The sequence below is a fragment of the Gobio gobio genome, assembly GCF_949357685.1.
Source record: "Gobio gobio genome assembly, chromosome: 6".
NCBI classification, from domain to species: domain Eukaryota; kingdom Metazoa; phylum Chordata; class Actinopteri; order Cypriniformes; family Gobionidae; genus Gobio; species Gobio gobio.
The window spans coordinates 53,612,809-53,629,229 of record NC_137102.1 but is presented as its reverse complement, the minus strand read 5'-3'; the positions used below and the strand labels follow the sequence as shown (position 1 = coordinate 53,629,229).

The 16,421-nt window shown below is 40.9% G+C and overlaps 1 protein-coding gene across 3 annotated transcripts in view; it reads right to left on the bottom strand.

Moving 5' to 3' along the window:
- Positions 1–127: 127 nt before the first annotated feature.
- The window catches only part of urgcp (upregulator of cell proliferation), a 58,638-nt gene continuing 42,344 nt past the window's right edge, over positions 128–16,421 (bottom strand). For all 3 annotated transcript variants that reach the window (XM_079820392.1, XM_079820390.1, XM_079820391.1), the window contains 2 exons: positions 15,081–15,172; positions 128–6,011 (listed from right to left, as the gene is read on the bottom strand). In XM_079820392.1, coding sequence (XP_079676518.1) covers positions 1,209–6,011; positions 15,081–15,172 — 4,895 coding nt within the window. In that variant the 3' untranslated portion in view covers positions 128–1,208. The remainder of the gene's footprint in view (positions 6,012–15,080; positions 15,173–16,421) is intronic.

Genomic DNA, 16,421 nt, shown 5'->3' with positions numbered 1-16,421 from the left:
GTGTTCCACTTAGGTTGAAGAATATAAGGGGTTAATAAACATAAAACTGGTAACTAAATAGTGCACACATCATATGAATAAACTTAGCCCTCAACTTTCTTCCTGGATAATTTTTTTTTTCCTGGTTTGATATTAATATTAGAAAATAATGTGGGATTATGAATGTAATGACTGCTTTAAGAGCAGCTGACATGTGAGTTCATCATATGCAGAATGAATATAGAGCAGACATTTGCTGTTGATATTCAAATGTGGATAAATATGTTTTAAACTTAAATGTTGTTATGCATTTTAAAATGTCTTTGCAGTTTAAACTTTATTAAAATGTGTATGTTCCAATAAACATGTTTATCTTGCTCTGCTTACTTGTATTCTGTCATTATTAAAGCTAACATGCTCATAAATGCATTCACATTGTTTTTACTTACTCTTAGAATCATCACATACCCCTGGTTACATATAAGTGTACAACTTAAGTAAGTTAAGCATATAAACAAACAAAAAAAGTTTTCAGACTTAATTTCATTCACTCCGCTTTATTCAGAATTTATAATCACAATTTAATAAAACATGCAGAACTACAGTATGTCTGTGATGACCATATACAGCTCATAGTCATAGTTTTGCTCTGCAGGCACAAGCTTTCTAAAGACTAAAGTGATTAACAATTAGGAAATCATGGTGCTTTTTCATCTCGGATAAGTAAAATATGGTTGAGGTTTTAAGATACAAGCAACATGACTTTGCAAAATGATGTCCAATATGAAATCAACAGCAACAACAGTAATAAAAATGAAATTGTCCATCACAGGCTAATTTATCTATTGAATTTCAGCATTACATTTGCATCATCACATACACCGATTCCCTTCATGGAGCAAGTCACGAAAATATATTTTTTTAAAATATATATTTAAGCTGAGGAAATTTTTTGACAGAATAAATCATTAAACATTTCCCACTGGCTTTAACAGCCACACGTTTGTCTCTCAACTTTGATAGTATTGATCCATGTCTAAATAAAAAGCACATCGGAGTTACTTCACAACAAAACATAGCAGTATGTAAACTTTATCAGAAAAATAAATCTCAAACAAAAGCACAATGTACTGAATCTACCAGTTCAGAAACAGTATTGTGCGAAACAGGATATCAAAATATCATCTGTAAACAGGGATCTGAAAGAGTGGCATTTGCTTACTTTTCCATCACATGTATTTATCCAAACTTTCCAGAGCATCTTTTTTAGTGTACTCTCTCCATTCAACTGGAATCTGACCATGTCCCTGGAATGTTTTACTGTAGTACTTTTCCAGATCTTCCTGGAATCTGCACACAAACCATTTCCAGTACGGCAGCTCAGCGTGGTCAGGGGTGATGCTCCAGTTAGCATATTTAGGGCCTCCTTTTCTGTATTCTTTCCAGGGGACTTTGTCGTCTGAGGAATTTGGATAAAAAGATTTATCGCTCGCTACTGCTGTTGTACAGATATTAATGGACAAGTTTGTTGTTCCTCTGTAAAACCACCCATTCAGTCCAATATTGCGGTGGAAAGAAACACTGTGATCTCCAGGATGGTCTTCCATTGTGTTGGTGCAGATGGCTTTACAGAAAGGACACTGAACCCAACAGCACTGACAGAAGTGGTCAATCAAATGTTGATCTGGCCCCTTTCTGCAGTTTTCCATTTTTAGGTCATTAATGCTTTCAAAACTGTTCTGAAGCTTTGTCATCCTTTCCTTTAGACTATCACTTAAAACATTCTCAAGAAAATCCAAGTCTTTAATTTCACTGAGATCAACACATGAGTTCTCTGTGAGTTTCAGCTCATCTGTCAGGGTTCTGGTAAAGCATTTGAACCACATGTTGCCATCTCCGCTCCGGTTCTTGACATCTGCAGCTTCTTTAATTGCATTACTTACAGTCAGCCCTTTTTGCTTTAGATTTCCTTTGAAAATGTTTAGAATCCTTTTGCTTTGATTGGTGTAGTATCTGTCCACTTCATTTTTTATGAATTGTTTGAAATGTTCTCTGGGATTATGAATGTATTTTATGTACTGGCTAAAATCCTCCTTTTCTGCAAGGGATTTCAGAATGTGTTTCTCCAGGTTTGGTCTGTTTTCACGTAATGCTTCTATGTCAGACCTCATCTGTGCTGACAAATCAATAGCAGTTTTATTGTAAACCGCTTGTAGGATAGATGGCTCGAGTTTGCTGCAGATGAATTCACTCAGTATGGTTGTTGTTGTTGCTCCTTTGTAGTAGTTCTTGAAGATATTCCAATAATGAGTTTTCTGCTTCTCCAGATAAATTCTTGGGTCATGTTTATCTCTGAATTCTTTGTGGAGTTCATTAAACTTCTGTCTTGCAATGGCACAAACATGAAGACTGAGATCTATGCTAAACTCTTTTTTCAATGTGTATTTTTGGCTCTTGGATTCATGTTGCTTTACTGACTTTTGAACACAGGCTTTTATTTCCTGAATGTAACTATCACTGTAGCCTCGTGTTCCAATTGGTGACTTCTTCATTATCATCTCAGTGTCCTGAATAATTTTTTGAGTCAGACGCCTTATTGAGTAATGACATTCAGCATTTAAGCCCTCTGGTTGCTTTTGAGTCCAACTAAACAAATCTATACTTGACATGATTTTTTGACCAAACCGCTTCCATATTCCACTTTTCTTAGAGTTCTCGCCAGCTTCCTCTGAAGATTCAGCTTCATCCGAATGCTCTAGGTGCTTCTTTAGTCTCATGTAGTCATAATAATCACTCCGGCAGTCTATTGATTTATAGTCATTCTGATGTAACCGCTCACTTACAAAATTCAATTCCTGATTTTCAGATAAGATCCGAGTCACATCATCCCAGAAGTTCAGTTCTTCCATTGGAGGAGTATCTTTAGTCATTTCAGTGACCCATTTGCTCCACATTTTGTCAAACTCCTTGCACATATTTTCATCTGTTCCTGTATTTTTCAGTCTCAAAGCTAGTTCTTTGCTCCGCCTGAAAAGCATGTTTTCATACTCTGTCCTTTTCTGATCCAGCTTCTCCCTGGCTTTTTTCTGTTCAATTGCTTCATCTAACTTTCTTTTTGTTCCTTTCACAAGGTCATCATGAAGATCTTTGATTCTGGTTTCAAATCTTCCTCGCCACTGACACAGAATTTCTTTGTCTTTGTCCTCTTCAAAGTAAGACATCATTGATTTTTCTACCTGCTCTTTTGTCTTCCTCATGTCAGCCAACAAGTCATTATCCTGTACCTTAATGTTTCCATTGGCAATTCTGTTGTAGAATTTGTCTTCAATGCTCAACATGGCGCTTCTGAGGCTCCATGTCCAGTCGCTGTATTTAGTTTCAAGTTTTCTGTATGTCGCAATCTCAAGTGTGTTTTTGAAGCTGAACACAAAGCTTTCATTCAGCAGTGCATTCCACAGATCATTAATACGCATTTTGAACTGAGACAGTGTAATGCCGTTAGATGTAGAAGCTTTTGAGAGAATGGTGTCCTTCAGCTCCTGAATATTTCTGCTGTAGTCTGGGTTTGGTGGTGCCATGGGTGGGCTGCCTTCCCACAGCTGTGCAAAATATTTCACATCATTCTGAACATCAAAAGTGATGACATCACTGAAAAACTCTGTATCACAGTCTTCTTCTTTAGCAGCGAGTTTTGTCATCTCATCCAGTTTCTCCTGCAGTCGTCTCCTTCCCTCCATGTTTTTCTCTCCGGCTGAGATATCTGAAACATTCTGATGCACAAACATGCAGCTTGGTTTCAGTTTGATCTTCTTCATCCTCATGAAGGCCTGAACAACAATCTGAAGAATGTCCTGCATCTCAGCTGTGTTTTCTCCAAAGATGTTGATCAGTGTCATATTTCCGAGACCAACAACAAATGTGGCCATTTCATTGTCATGATTTCTTGTTGACCTTCCAGCCAGTTCTAGGGCACGCAGTCCCTCAGTATCAACAACTAGAATGTAGTCAAACTTCAGCTGTGCTTTCATCTCCTCGGATACTCTGACAAGCTGCATGAAAGCTCCTCTGGTGCACCTGCCAGCACTGACGGCAAACTGCAGTCCAAACATGGCATTCAGCATGGTGGATTTCCCAGAGCTCTGAATCCCTAAAATTGACAACACATAGACTCTCCTGTTTCCCAGTTTCTGGATGAGTGCATCAAGAACAGCAGTAACCCAGATCAGAGGAACATGGGCAGCATCGCCATCCATCAGCTCCAGTGGAAATCCAGATATCATCATCTCTGCTGCAAAACTCGGGAGAGAAGAGAAGTTAAACATCGGGTCTTTCTTGTTCCTCTTCACAGATAAACACGATTCATATATCTGACCGATCTCTCTCAGTATGTGCTCCAAGCCAAAGGTTGCAGCTTGTAATTTCTCAGATACTGTCTCAAGTTCTACTTGTGCAGCTGCCAGTTGCTGGGATTTATCATGTTTCTTTTTAAGATTTAGGACTGTTGACCATTTTTCATCATACTCATGAAGAAGGGCTGAAAGACTTTCAGCTGTGTAGTCATCTAGAAGGATGCCTAGCCATTTAAGAAAATACGAGACCTCATTTCCTACTAGTGAATTCAGGTTTTGGATGAAGATTTGGATAAACTTACTTAAGACAGTTGCTTGTTGCTGTTCACGAATTTTCAGCATTTCTGATCGCTTAGAACTTTTGTTCTTTTCAATGTTGCCCGTCTTATGTAATTCTCCCAATGTAGGTCGATGAAGTTCTTTATTCTTCTCGCACCATTGATGCCACAGTTTTCCCTGCAATGGCAAAACTGATTTTTTGATTTCAGTTAGATCTTTATCCTGCAGTTTTTTCATCATCTGCTGTGCTGCCTCTTTTCCTCTCCTGAGGTCTTCATCATTGTCCTCATCTACTCTGATGCCAGAGTGCTTGCTTACGTCTTCAAGCTTGAAAATGGTAGATGATTCAAAAGACAAGAGCCCATTATTTATCGCTCTTCTGATTTCTTCAAATACAACTGACTGATTTCTGTCTTTCAAACCAATTTTGTATTTCCCTTTTCGCATTTCTGTGAGAGCTGAATCATTATCAGTAAGGAGGCAGATGAGTGGCTTTGAGTCCTTGTAGAAGTTTTGGATCATGGTGATGCTTTTGTCATTCTTGCCGAGTTGTGGTAAAATAGCAACATTTACAGAGGCCATTTCAGTAAGGATATCTAGCTGCTTCTCATTGGCACCTGCATCACCATGGAGGTTACAGAATGCAACACAATGAGTAAATCGATCTGTTTTCTCTCCAGAGGGACAGTACCAGGCGATCTCCACCAGTCCATCCATCAGCACTCTGGTTCTGCTGCTTCCCGGGCAGTTTCTGTGGAAGAATGTGTTGTGTTTTTCATTGATCAGGCAGTTCATCAGTTGAGACTTGGATGAGGTCACAGGGCCAAACTTGAAGAAAGCCACCATTGGAGTTTCTGCCTTGTAGACTGGCTGTAATTTGCTAGAGATTTTACCTTTATCATCAGTTGTCTTCCAGCTCTTGTTGATTTGTCGAAATGCCCAGAGTGGGAACTCAATCTGTTGTGTGAATGGATTTGGTACAAGTAGAGGCAGAGCATATTGACACTGTGAGAGTTTAGTCACCATGAGCTGCTTTAGGAAACTATCAGCACAATGGAACACAGCCATCTGCACATCCATTAAGTGGACAGCATCTAATATGTTTGTTTCATCAGAGGGTTTAGCGCTTTCTCCAAAAATATTATCAAAGACATCAACATCAACTTCAGATGAGTCATTGTTCCTTTGCTGTGTGTTATGTTGTTCATTTTTCTCTTTACTCTGGAGGCATCTTGCTCTGTAGTCCATCATCATCAATTTTTGTAGAAAAACTGAAGCCAGCTCCTCCTCTGCACAAGACTCTTGGGACTGTGATTGTGCAACTGGCTTAAGGAAATCTACAGTTCTTAGTTTTGGGTGTTTGTCTTCAAGATGAATCCTGTCAAAGAGTTGCGCAGCACCTATCTGAAAAATACAATACCATAACACTTAATTAAATGGTACGACTTGAAAAGCCATGGAAAGAATGCTAATTAGTACACTTTTTGGTTATTTAATACATTTAGAATTAGAACATATGCCAAATATGAATATGCAATCTGATGTTATTTAATATTTTCAGGTACAAAAATGCACATATCCGTACATTTGGATAGATGCTGAAAAATACAATATTGTATTGACAGTATCTAAAAGGTAAACATTAAGTATTTATGGCTGTAGAAACATAAAATGTTTTATATCATAAATATAGCCTATTTGTCGCTCAATTTTTTATATTTTAAGATACATGTTATAAATCCCTTAACCCTACCCCAAATCTAACCACTTCTAAATTTTAGTACAATAAAGGCTAAACCTGCTACTTTTGAGCTGCTAATCCCACACCATTTCTTAATATAGCCCCTTTGCCTCCATGTTGTGTATTAAAATTGTTTAATGGACAGCTAGCCATGGATTATCTTGCTTATACCATGGTCATTTGCCAGCTTTGACAACTTGGCTAAATTTATTGATGTGTGCAGCGCAATATTTTTTTTTTTAGATCTAACTTTCTGCCCACTTCGAATCAGACAAAGAGATAAAGTTATATAAACCCCTCTGTAAAAAAACAAAGTTTGGTGTATGTAACTGGTACTGAAGTTAGAGATTTCTGTCTCAGTGCAGGAGAAAAAGCTCATTTTGGAGAAAAAAAAACAAAAAAACGCCCTTTAAAGATATGTATTGTAATTTAAATCTACAGACACAAATAGATTACATTTTATAAAAATAAAGTTTCCTTTCCACCAATCTGAAAAAACTATTTATGAAAAGCCCAATATCTCAAAATTGACAGATGCATGAAAAAAGAAAAGAAACTCCTGTTCCTGCCTACAGACTGACGGTCCACAAGAGTGTTGTTCTCTGCTACGGAGCCACATAAACTTGGAGCATGGTAGGGGTGTGCCCTTGTCCAGCAGCTCCTGCAGGAACTACAACACCAGTGAAACATCACAGGACACACAGGAGTCCTCACTCCGGACTGAGCACCAGTCGGAGAAGACAGACCACTTAAGGGAGTAGAGGCGTCTAGTAGAGATAGTGCTTAGCACCGTGGCAGGAAGAGGCTTGTAGGTTTCCGTCAAAGGGCAAAACATGGAGGGCCCACAACTCGGGTTGGGCCCAAATTGTCCCTTTCACAAGGGAAAGGAAGTCCGTCCTCAGGGGAATTGGTCAGGGATTTGTCGCAAGCAGCTGCATCAACTCAGGGAGCAATGACTGGTTCTGCCAGAGGGGGGCCACCAGAAGGACTGCGCATCTGTCCTCCCTGATTCGTCTGATGACCTGAGGGACCAGAGCGACCAGAGGAAAGGCATATAGGGTAAGGCTGGGCCACTCCTGTGCCAGCGCGTCCCTGTCCTTCGAGAAGAATATTGGGCAGTGAGAGTTGTCTTCTGAGGCAAAGAGTTCAACCTTTTCCCTCCCGAAGATACTCTAGATCAGTGGTTCTCAAATGGGGGTACGCGTACCCCTGGGGGTACGTGAAGGCACTCCAGGGGGTACGTGAGATTTTAAAATATTCATATATTTAAAAAGTAGCATGCAAAAATCCTTTAAAATAATTTTTTTATAAATATTTCAGGAAAATATAAGTATAAGTTCATAAAATGAATTTTATATTCAGTAGGCTATTCAATTTCATTATCCTAAAAACCCATGAGTCACCCCCATACCAGGATGGTTTGACCCAACCTGTCAAATGCCGCCTGGCATCACCTGTCAATCACTTGGATCAAACATGAAGTCGTGGTTGAAGCGTAGCAGCAATTCTTTTGAAAACACGGAGGGACAAGTGGCAAAGAAGGCCAAACCAGAGCCGTCAAAATTCCGGCTGTATCTTGAAGAATATGTTTTAATTGGATTTACGTCCACAAGTTGCATCCCACCCAAGGCACTGTGTTTTTTCTGTGGGGAGAAATTAGCTAACAGTAGCATGAAGCCAGCACATCTGCAGCGGCATCTTAAGACAAAACATGGATGTCACGTTGGTAAGCCACCTGACTTTTTTAAGAGGAAACTGTCTGAATTCAGATCATCTCAAGACACGATGCTGAAGGCCTCCACAACATCAGCCAAAGCCCTGGAGGCCTCTTATGCAGTGTCTTTGCTCGTAGCTAAAGCCAAGAAGCCATTCACTATCGCTGAAGACCTGCTCCTTCCAGCGGCTGTAGTGCTGGCTGAGACTATGCTGGACAAAAACGCAGCGGAGAAATTAAAGACTGTGCCTTTGTCAAATGACACTATTTGCCGCAGAGTAGATAAAATGGGAACAGACATTGTCGAGCAAGTTGTGGGAAAACTTAGCGACTCCTTTTCACTCCAGCTGGATGAATCCACAGATGTCAGCGGAAATGCACAACTTGTTGCTTTTGTGAGGTATGTTGATACTGACGACATTTATGAGCACATACTATTCTGCAAAAGTTTGGAGGGGAAAACAACAGGAGAGGATATATTTAATGTTGTCAATGCCGCTTTCTGTGAAAGCGGTTTGAGCTGGAAATCCTGCAGCAGCATCTGTACAGACGCGGCAGCATCAATGACAGGCAGCGCGAAAGGACTAATAGCGCGCATTAAAAAAGAAAACCCCGACGTGATGTGGACTCACTGTGTCATACACAGAGAGGCATTGGCGTCCAAGAAAATGAGCCCTGTATTGCATGACGTATTGAACAGCAGCATCAAAGTGATCAACTTCATTAAGTCAAGGCCACTTAATGCACGCCTGTTTCGCCGCCTCTGTGAAAATATGGGAGCAGAACACACACAACTGCTGCTGCACACAGAAGTACGCTGGCTCTCTCGAGGGAGAATACTCAACCGGCTGTTGGAATTAAGATCCGAAGTACACACCTTTCTGATTGAGCACAGATCTCCCCATGCCACCTTGTTCCAGGACACAGACTGGCTTGCAAAGCTGTGCTATCTGGCAGATATATTCAGCAAACTGAACGAACTGAATATGTCTCTGCAGGGCAAGGACACCAGCATTTTAAACCTGTATGACAAGGTGGGTGGTTTCCTGAAGAAAACAGAGCTGTGGAGAATGGCCTGTGAACAGGAGGATTTTACCTGCTTTCCTCAGCTGGATGATTTTCTCTCTAGTGAGGATGTGGACAGAGCTCCAGTCAAGTTGGTCATAGTGGGACATTTGACCAAGTTGATTCAGGATTTTCATTCCTACTTTCCTGACATGGAGGAGAAATCTGCACAGCTGGATTGGGTGAGAAACCCATTTCTCTTGTCCGAAGCAAACCGAAGCAAGCTCCCGGTCACCTATCAGGAAAAACTCTTGGAAGTGTCATCTGATCGTGGCCTCCAGATGAAGTTTGCCATGTCCACACTTTCACAGTTTTGGGTGTGTGTGAAGCAGGAGCACCCTGACCTGGGACAGAAAGCTTTGGAGCAGCTACTACCCTTTGCCTCCACATATTTATGTGAGGCCTCCTTCTCTGCAATGACTGTGATCAAAACAAAGCAGAGAAACAGACTGTGCCTGGAGAAGAGCTTGATCACAGCAATTGCCTCCCTGCCACCAAGAATGAAAAAGATCCTCAGTGAAGCACAAGCCCAAGTGTCTCACTAAAAGTGCAAAAACACTCAGTTAAGATGTCAGTCTTCTTTTTGATTCTTAAAAAGATATTTTAAGATGGATATTTTATTTATTTTTAGCAATTTCTGCTTTTATTTAAAATTAATGTTAATTAATTAATTAAAATTTTTATTTAAGTTAATAATTTATTTTTGAGAACAGATCTTTACTATGATACCAAAAGAGGACACTTTATGTTGATAATTATTTTTAGGTGCACAAATCTTTATTTATTTTAATTAAGTTAATTATTTCTTTCTTTTTTTAGTTATATCTTTTTATTTTCAAATAGTTCAATTGAGACCACTACAAATGAGAAGTGTTTTGCACATTTATGGAGTTTTAAATGGTTATATGGTCACTGTTTTCACTACATTAGTTTGAATCACTACATTTTAGTGATGATACATTTTTGCAATAAATTTAGTCATGGATTATTATCATTTAAAATGTTCAAAATAGTTTTTTTTTTTTTTAAATGTTTGAATTTTGTATGTGTTTATCTGTTCCAAAGTTGAATAAATCAGACACCGATGGCACAGTGCTCTGTTTTAAGTCTTTTTTTTAATTTGCGCTGGTTAGGGGGTACTTGGCTGAAAAAATATGTCACAGGGGGTACATCACTGAAAAAAGGTTGAGAACCACTGCTCTAGATCATGTGAACCGTCAGGGGATGGATCGTCCATTCTCCTTAGGACACATTGCCCAGGGACAAAATGTCTGCCCTTTTGGTTAATCTTGATCGACATGTGCGCTGCCCATAAGAGGAAGTGTCTCAACAGTTTGTACAGAGGCCTCAAATTGAGTCCAACTTGGTGTTTACGTAGGACACCACCGCCATGTTGTCCAAGCAGACTAAGACATGGGGCCCTTTCAGTACTGGGAGGAAGGTTTTGAGGACCAAAAAAAAAAAGACAGCATTTCTAGGCAGTTGATATGCCGCTGTTTCTCTGTTCTCAACCAAGTGCCGGATGTTGGCCAGCCCTCACACAGAGTTCCCCAACCAATGTTGGAGGCATCTGTCGAGATAACCTTCCTTCTGGAGACCAATCACTAGTCTAGGTCGCCCAGGTACAGACGAGGGTCTATCCAAGGGGCCCAACCCTCTTGATACGAAGGCGCCCAATGCACCAAGCGTTTTGGCGGGAACATGAGCCCTGCATTTCTGCCCGAGCCCGACGGGCCCCGACTTTTTTACGCCCCTAGGGCCGGGCTTCGGGCCAATTTTCCCATCATACCTCAAACGGGGACCGGGCTTCGGGCCTTTTTAGGCTTCTCCTTCATTTTATATTTTAGACATTCAATAATTAAAAGAAACAATGAGATGTGCTGCGCTGGTGGAAACAACATGAGATCATGATATCGCGAGTCCGCAACTGTCAAGACTGACTCGCACAGTGTTTAGAGGACGGCGCTATGCAACACGCATCGCCGCAAGTGAGTAATGCAAGCCAACATGCAAACTGCCACAAGTGAAACTGAAAATAAGCTAAGTCTTAGATGCTCAAAAACACAACCATCTTCAATAAAACTAATGAGACTAAAGGCTCTTACTAGTGTTTAGTTCGCTCGTTCTCATAATGCGATCTTTGATGTTGAAATGAGCTGATGAATAAAATGCTCATATCGGTTGCTTTCTTTGACATGAACTCCGTTAAATGTGCATATAGCACGGGAATTGTAGATCAGATTTATATTAATTTCGTGGAGAGGTGTAAGGCAAGACAACCAGCATGTTTTTTTTATTTTTATTATTGTGTAGCCCTTTTCGTTTGCTGAACTATTTTAATGGCTGCAACTAATGTGTAATAGGGAGGATAAAAAAAAACACGGGCTCCAGTCGGATTCGGGCTGATAATTTTAATGAGCTGTCGGACACGGGCTGGGCTAGGGCCTCAGCGTCTCGGGCCAGGGCCAGACTAGGGCCTAGTTTTGAGGCCCGTGCAGGGCTCTAACATGGGTGTTTCAGCCAATACTGCAGGGGCCACATGTGTAGCAGCCCCAGCAGGACAACCGATGATGTGGCCGCCATCAGGCCCAGCATCCAGTGAAAGGCTGTCTGGACATGAAAGTAGGCATCTTTCAGATCCACTGAGAAAAAAACAATCCTCTGGGCAGACTTGCATGAGAATTTGTTTCAATGTTAGCATCTTTAACAGCCATTTCATCAAAGCACAGTTCAGTTGCCTAAGATCGAGAATGGGCCTGAGGCCACCATCCTTCTTCGGAATGAGAGAATAGCGGCTGTAAAAGCCTTCGCCAGCAAATTCATCACTTTGGAACGGAGGAAGTGCGCCGCGTTGCTCTGTATCGATGAGCAGACCACACCCTTCAAGCAGGGGGGGGTGGGGTCTACAAGCAAATTGAAGCAAATAACCTCAATTGACTCTGTTCAGAACCCTCCAGGGATGGCTTCCCAAGCCTTGGCCCGGGTGGCCAGGTCCTGAAGATTTTCAGGTGACAGGCTGCTGTGCTGAAACAGGAGACTGACGCCCATGGTATTGGGAAGAGGAAAAGAAAGCAATGAGTGGGGAGAGGAGAGGCTCATGCTCTCACAGTGAGAACAGCTTGTCTCTGAACTCTGCTCATCAGAAGTGTGTAGGGGTGCCCTGCACAAGCCGCACTCGTGCCGCAACAACGCCACTGAAAATGTTCTCTTTATAATAATTGTGGGATAGATGCAGGGGAGGTGCTGAATCAGCTGCTTGCAGAACGCTGTGTAATCAGCCTGCTTGCAGAGCGCCACTAAATCAGCTCGTTGGCAGAGCATCAGCTTGCTTGCAGGGCGTCGCTGAACCAGCGACTTAGTTGAAGGCTTAGTTTGACGCCGAGAAAGCTTCTTCTGTCTTGCTTCAGAGTCCAGCGAGGTGAAGATCGTCGTGCTAAAGGAGAAAGATTCTGGAGTCTATGGTGAGCTTTGCTCTCTTATGTAGATGAGTAGCCATGCCCATTTCGGCTGGCTGCAGCGCCATAGGTTTGTGCAGTTCATGCAAAAAATAAAAGGAAAGTTGGTGATCAGTTTGTGTGTACGTTTTTGACTAGCGTTTTCCACTGAACGAATTAATAGCGAAATATATTGTAGTAGCCTAATACATATTTGCTTAGTTATCACCAAAGTGTTCTCTATTTATATTGCAGATCACTATAAACCGTTATGCTGTCTGCCTCAGATATCTGTCCGAAATCAGTCTCGTGGGGTAGGCCTACCTTCTTGCGCAAACACTGCCCGCAAAGTCATTGCCTTGCCTGATAGGGCAGCGAGGCAACAAGTCCGATTGTCACAATCCTCTCCTGTCCTGGACTCCTCCCTGCCTCACACCTGTTTGCACTTCCTCGTTATCTCTCCCACTCTCCCTGGATTCCATGCACCTGGTTGTCTTGTCATTAGCACTCCTTTATATTGTATTCACTTCTTGTCCGTTCTTGATGTTGTTAAGTTGCCTGTGTTTGCCATTCTGTTTCTAGTACTTATTAAATACCCATCTTTGTTTGAAGTTCTGCCTCCTGATTTCCTGCTGCCTAGGCGATTTGTAACCGATTTTGGACGCATTAAATTTCTTACTCAAATCAATATGGCTTTCCTGAATATTTGGATTGCATCGCACACTTAAATTTGGTTTCATTTATGACCATTTTGTTATGGTGTTGTGGTATAGTTTTTTTTTTGTGCCACGGTATATTCAGAAAATGTTAAAGGTTCCATGGCAAGAATTTTTTTTTTTCTAATGTATTCGGAGGTGTACTTATATTGTTAGTATGATTTTTACATCATAAAATGTCATAATTTAGAAATAAAATGCATTTTTTTTTCTATACTGATGTTTGCCCTGTGGCTGAATGCCCTGTTTCAAGGGGCGTGTCTGCTGTGAGACTTCAGTAAAAACGGCCACTGTTGTGATTGGCTGACATCTTTGCATTTTAAATGAGTGGAGGGGGCGTGGTTTAACGAGGTCTACGAGGCACAAGCAGGCACGAGCCTGCCAGAGAGACGGATGTCACTTTTCATCAGTTCTCTCAGCATGTCTCAGTTCAGTGAACTGTTGTAGTTACTAGCATATACTTCAGGTTATTAGTTTATTTCTAGTCGGAGGGACTGTCACTCATGTCAGAAAGTTAGTAACTTTAGTAAATGATGGATCAGCGCTGACTCGAGACGCAAACCGTTTAGAACGATTCAGTCCGATTTGGTGAACTGGTTCGGTTCCTCCTTATTACCAACTTTGTAACACATGTAATGTATCATTACAGCTGTCGAGATGAACGAATTACGAATAAGTGTTGATTATAGCATTTTTTTGATATTTTCCTATCATATGAAAAGCATCAGTGACGCACATTGAGTACACAGCACAAACAAAGACAACAGCACAGTAATCGAATGTAATCCAGTTTATTGTGGGGACAGCTGGCTAGCTCAGATGCCCTCACGCTTACCCCCCTTCTGCTTAATCTCGCGCCGCGTTTGGGGCCTCCACTGTGGGCGAGATGCAGTACTGGGGGTCAGTGATGTTGAAGGCCGACCGGTCAGTGCAGCCCGAGCTTCAGCATGCGTGAGGTTTATCTCTAAAGATGTGACTCTGCCGATGTTGAGCAGAAACTCACGACTGTATGCACATTTTAGAACAGATAGACACGACGAGGACGTAAAAAAACACTGATAGAAAACACCGTTCTGTCGGGAGAGAGAGAAGCCACAGCACGAATAATAAAGTTCTGTGTGAACTTGAATAATTAGCCACAGATCAGAAATCCCTGATCACAGATCAGAAGGAACTGAAAAAAGACTTCTGTTGTCATTTGTACATCCAAACACTGAGAAACTGCCAGCATTCACTCGTTTACAAGCCATGATCTCTCGAGGACAAACAAATATGGCGCTCACATGAGCGTGCCAAATTCTCTGGGCGGAGGAAAGGGAGGTAACCGTTCCTGTTATGATGTCATACCAGGATAATTCAAGATCAGCTTGTCTGGGCTGTCATTTTCTCAAAGGCAGAGAAAGACAGCCAGAACTCGGTTTACACCGATCAAAATTTCTAGCCACTTGGGGACAATATTCAGGCTAGGGGAACTCATATTAATGTTGAAAAACCTCATTAAATGAAAATTTCATGCCATGGGACCTTTAATAAAATTATGCAAATGTATTAAATAAATGTGATGATGGAATTGGAAACAAATAATCTAACTGTTTATAAATATAGTAATAGAATCAACTTATTCCATTAATTCTAAAGTTGTTCATATACGCAAATGATAGGCTATATGTTTTAGAATGCTATGCAAATTTTAGATGCATATGCAAATGTAAATGTAGAGTATGTGTGGTAAACCACAACAAAAATAAAATACATACATAAAAATACGAATTACTTCCCGAAAAAATATGCATACGTTCTTACCTCTTGTTTGTCACCTTTATCAGTTTGTAGTTGTTCCAAGCTCCCCAAAGGCTGTGCGTTATCCTCACCGATGCTTGCTTCTGTTTTTGAACCTTGATTTTATAAAAACAGAGGGGGTTGGGGGAAATCATTGGCGGCTCTTTTATTAGACTTCCAATTAAAGTACTGTAAAAATGCTTCTTATGAGCAGATTCTTTTAAGTAGGCTATTTCAGTTCACTAATGTGGACAGCAATACATCCAGTCATGTCTTGCAACTTGACATATTTTCAATATATTTATATATTTTGGAGTATTTTGGAGATCACTGATCCATGCAAATGTATTACTACTACAAATCAATCTTATGAACCAGTTACAAAGATTTTAATCTTCAAATCTTCCTCTGGTGAACAACATTAGTATTACAACCTTTAACAACTTCCACATCACAAATCATAATATTTAAATATATTGCTATGGAACAAAACGACTGTCAAAAATAGCACGTGCATAAATCAAAACCATAATTCTAAAAACTGCAAAACTTCTGAGTGTAATTGTAACTTTATGAGGGTAGATTCCAGAATCTATGATCAAAACAGATACAGATACAACATTTGTTACGTTTGTTTGAGTACGACTCCAAAATGTATGACTGGTTTAGTTTACACACACAAAATATAGTTTTACGATTGCTGGGTTACGAGTACAAAGTCTTGTTTACGAGTACGAATCAAGCGCCAATCTATTGTCAAAATAACGTCACCGCTGTCACAGGCATTAATATACGAGTAAAAGATACATCAATCACACAGTGCACGTGCGCGCCCTGACCTTGTCATTAAACTGCACTCAGGTGCGTCCCAAAGCGGAGGGTGCACTCTCCGAAGGGCGCGTTAGTACGATATCGATTGCGGCTGCCCCGATTACAAAGCATCTTCAAGGGGTGGTAAAACACATTCTTTTGAAGGCTTGATTGTGTTTGTGGGGTGCACTGTAACATGTGTTCATGCTTCGTTTTAAAAAAAATTGCCTTATTTTTCATATATTTGACCTTTATTCTACACTGCTCTGTCCCTCCTTGTAAAACGGTCTGATGCTTTCCGGGTTGTATGAAGCCAGTCCCTCAAAAATACGCAGTGGGCTCAGATTGGTTAGCTGGCCTAGTGTGTTCTGATTCGCTAACCGCAGTGCACGTCGGAAACGTCACGCCCCTTACCGCCCGAATCAGACCCAGAACATTTGAGTGAAGATGATCGAGCAGAACCTGTTCAGTCCTCGAGAGTAAAGACTGCGGATCTATAATGATCGCTACTGAATGGCACTTTAACTTTTGTATTTTTAGAACAATTATAGCCAA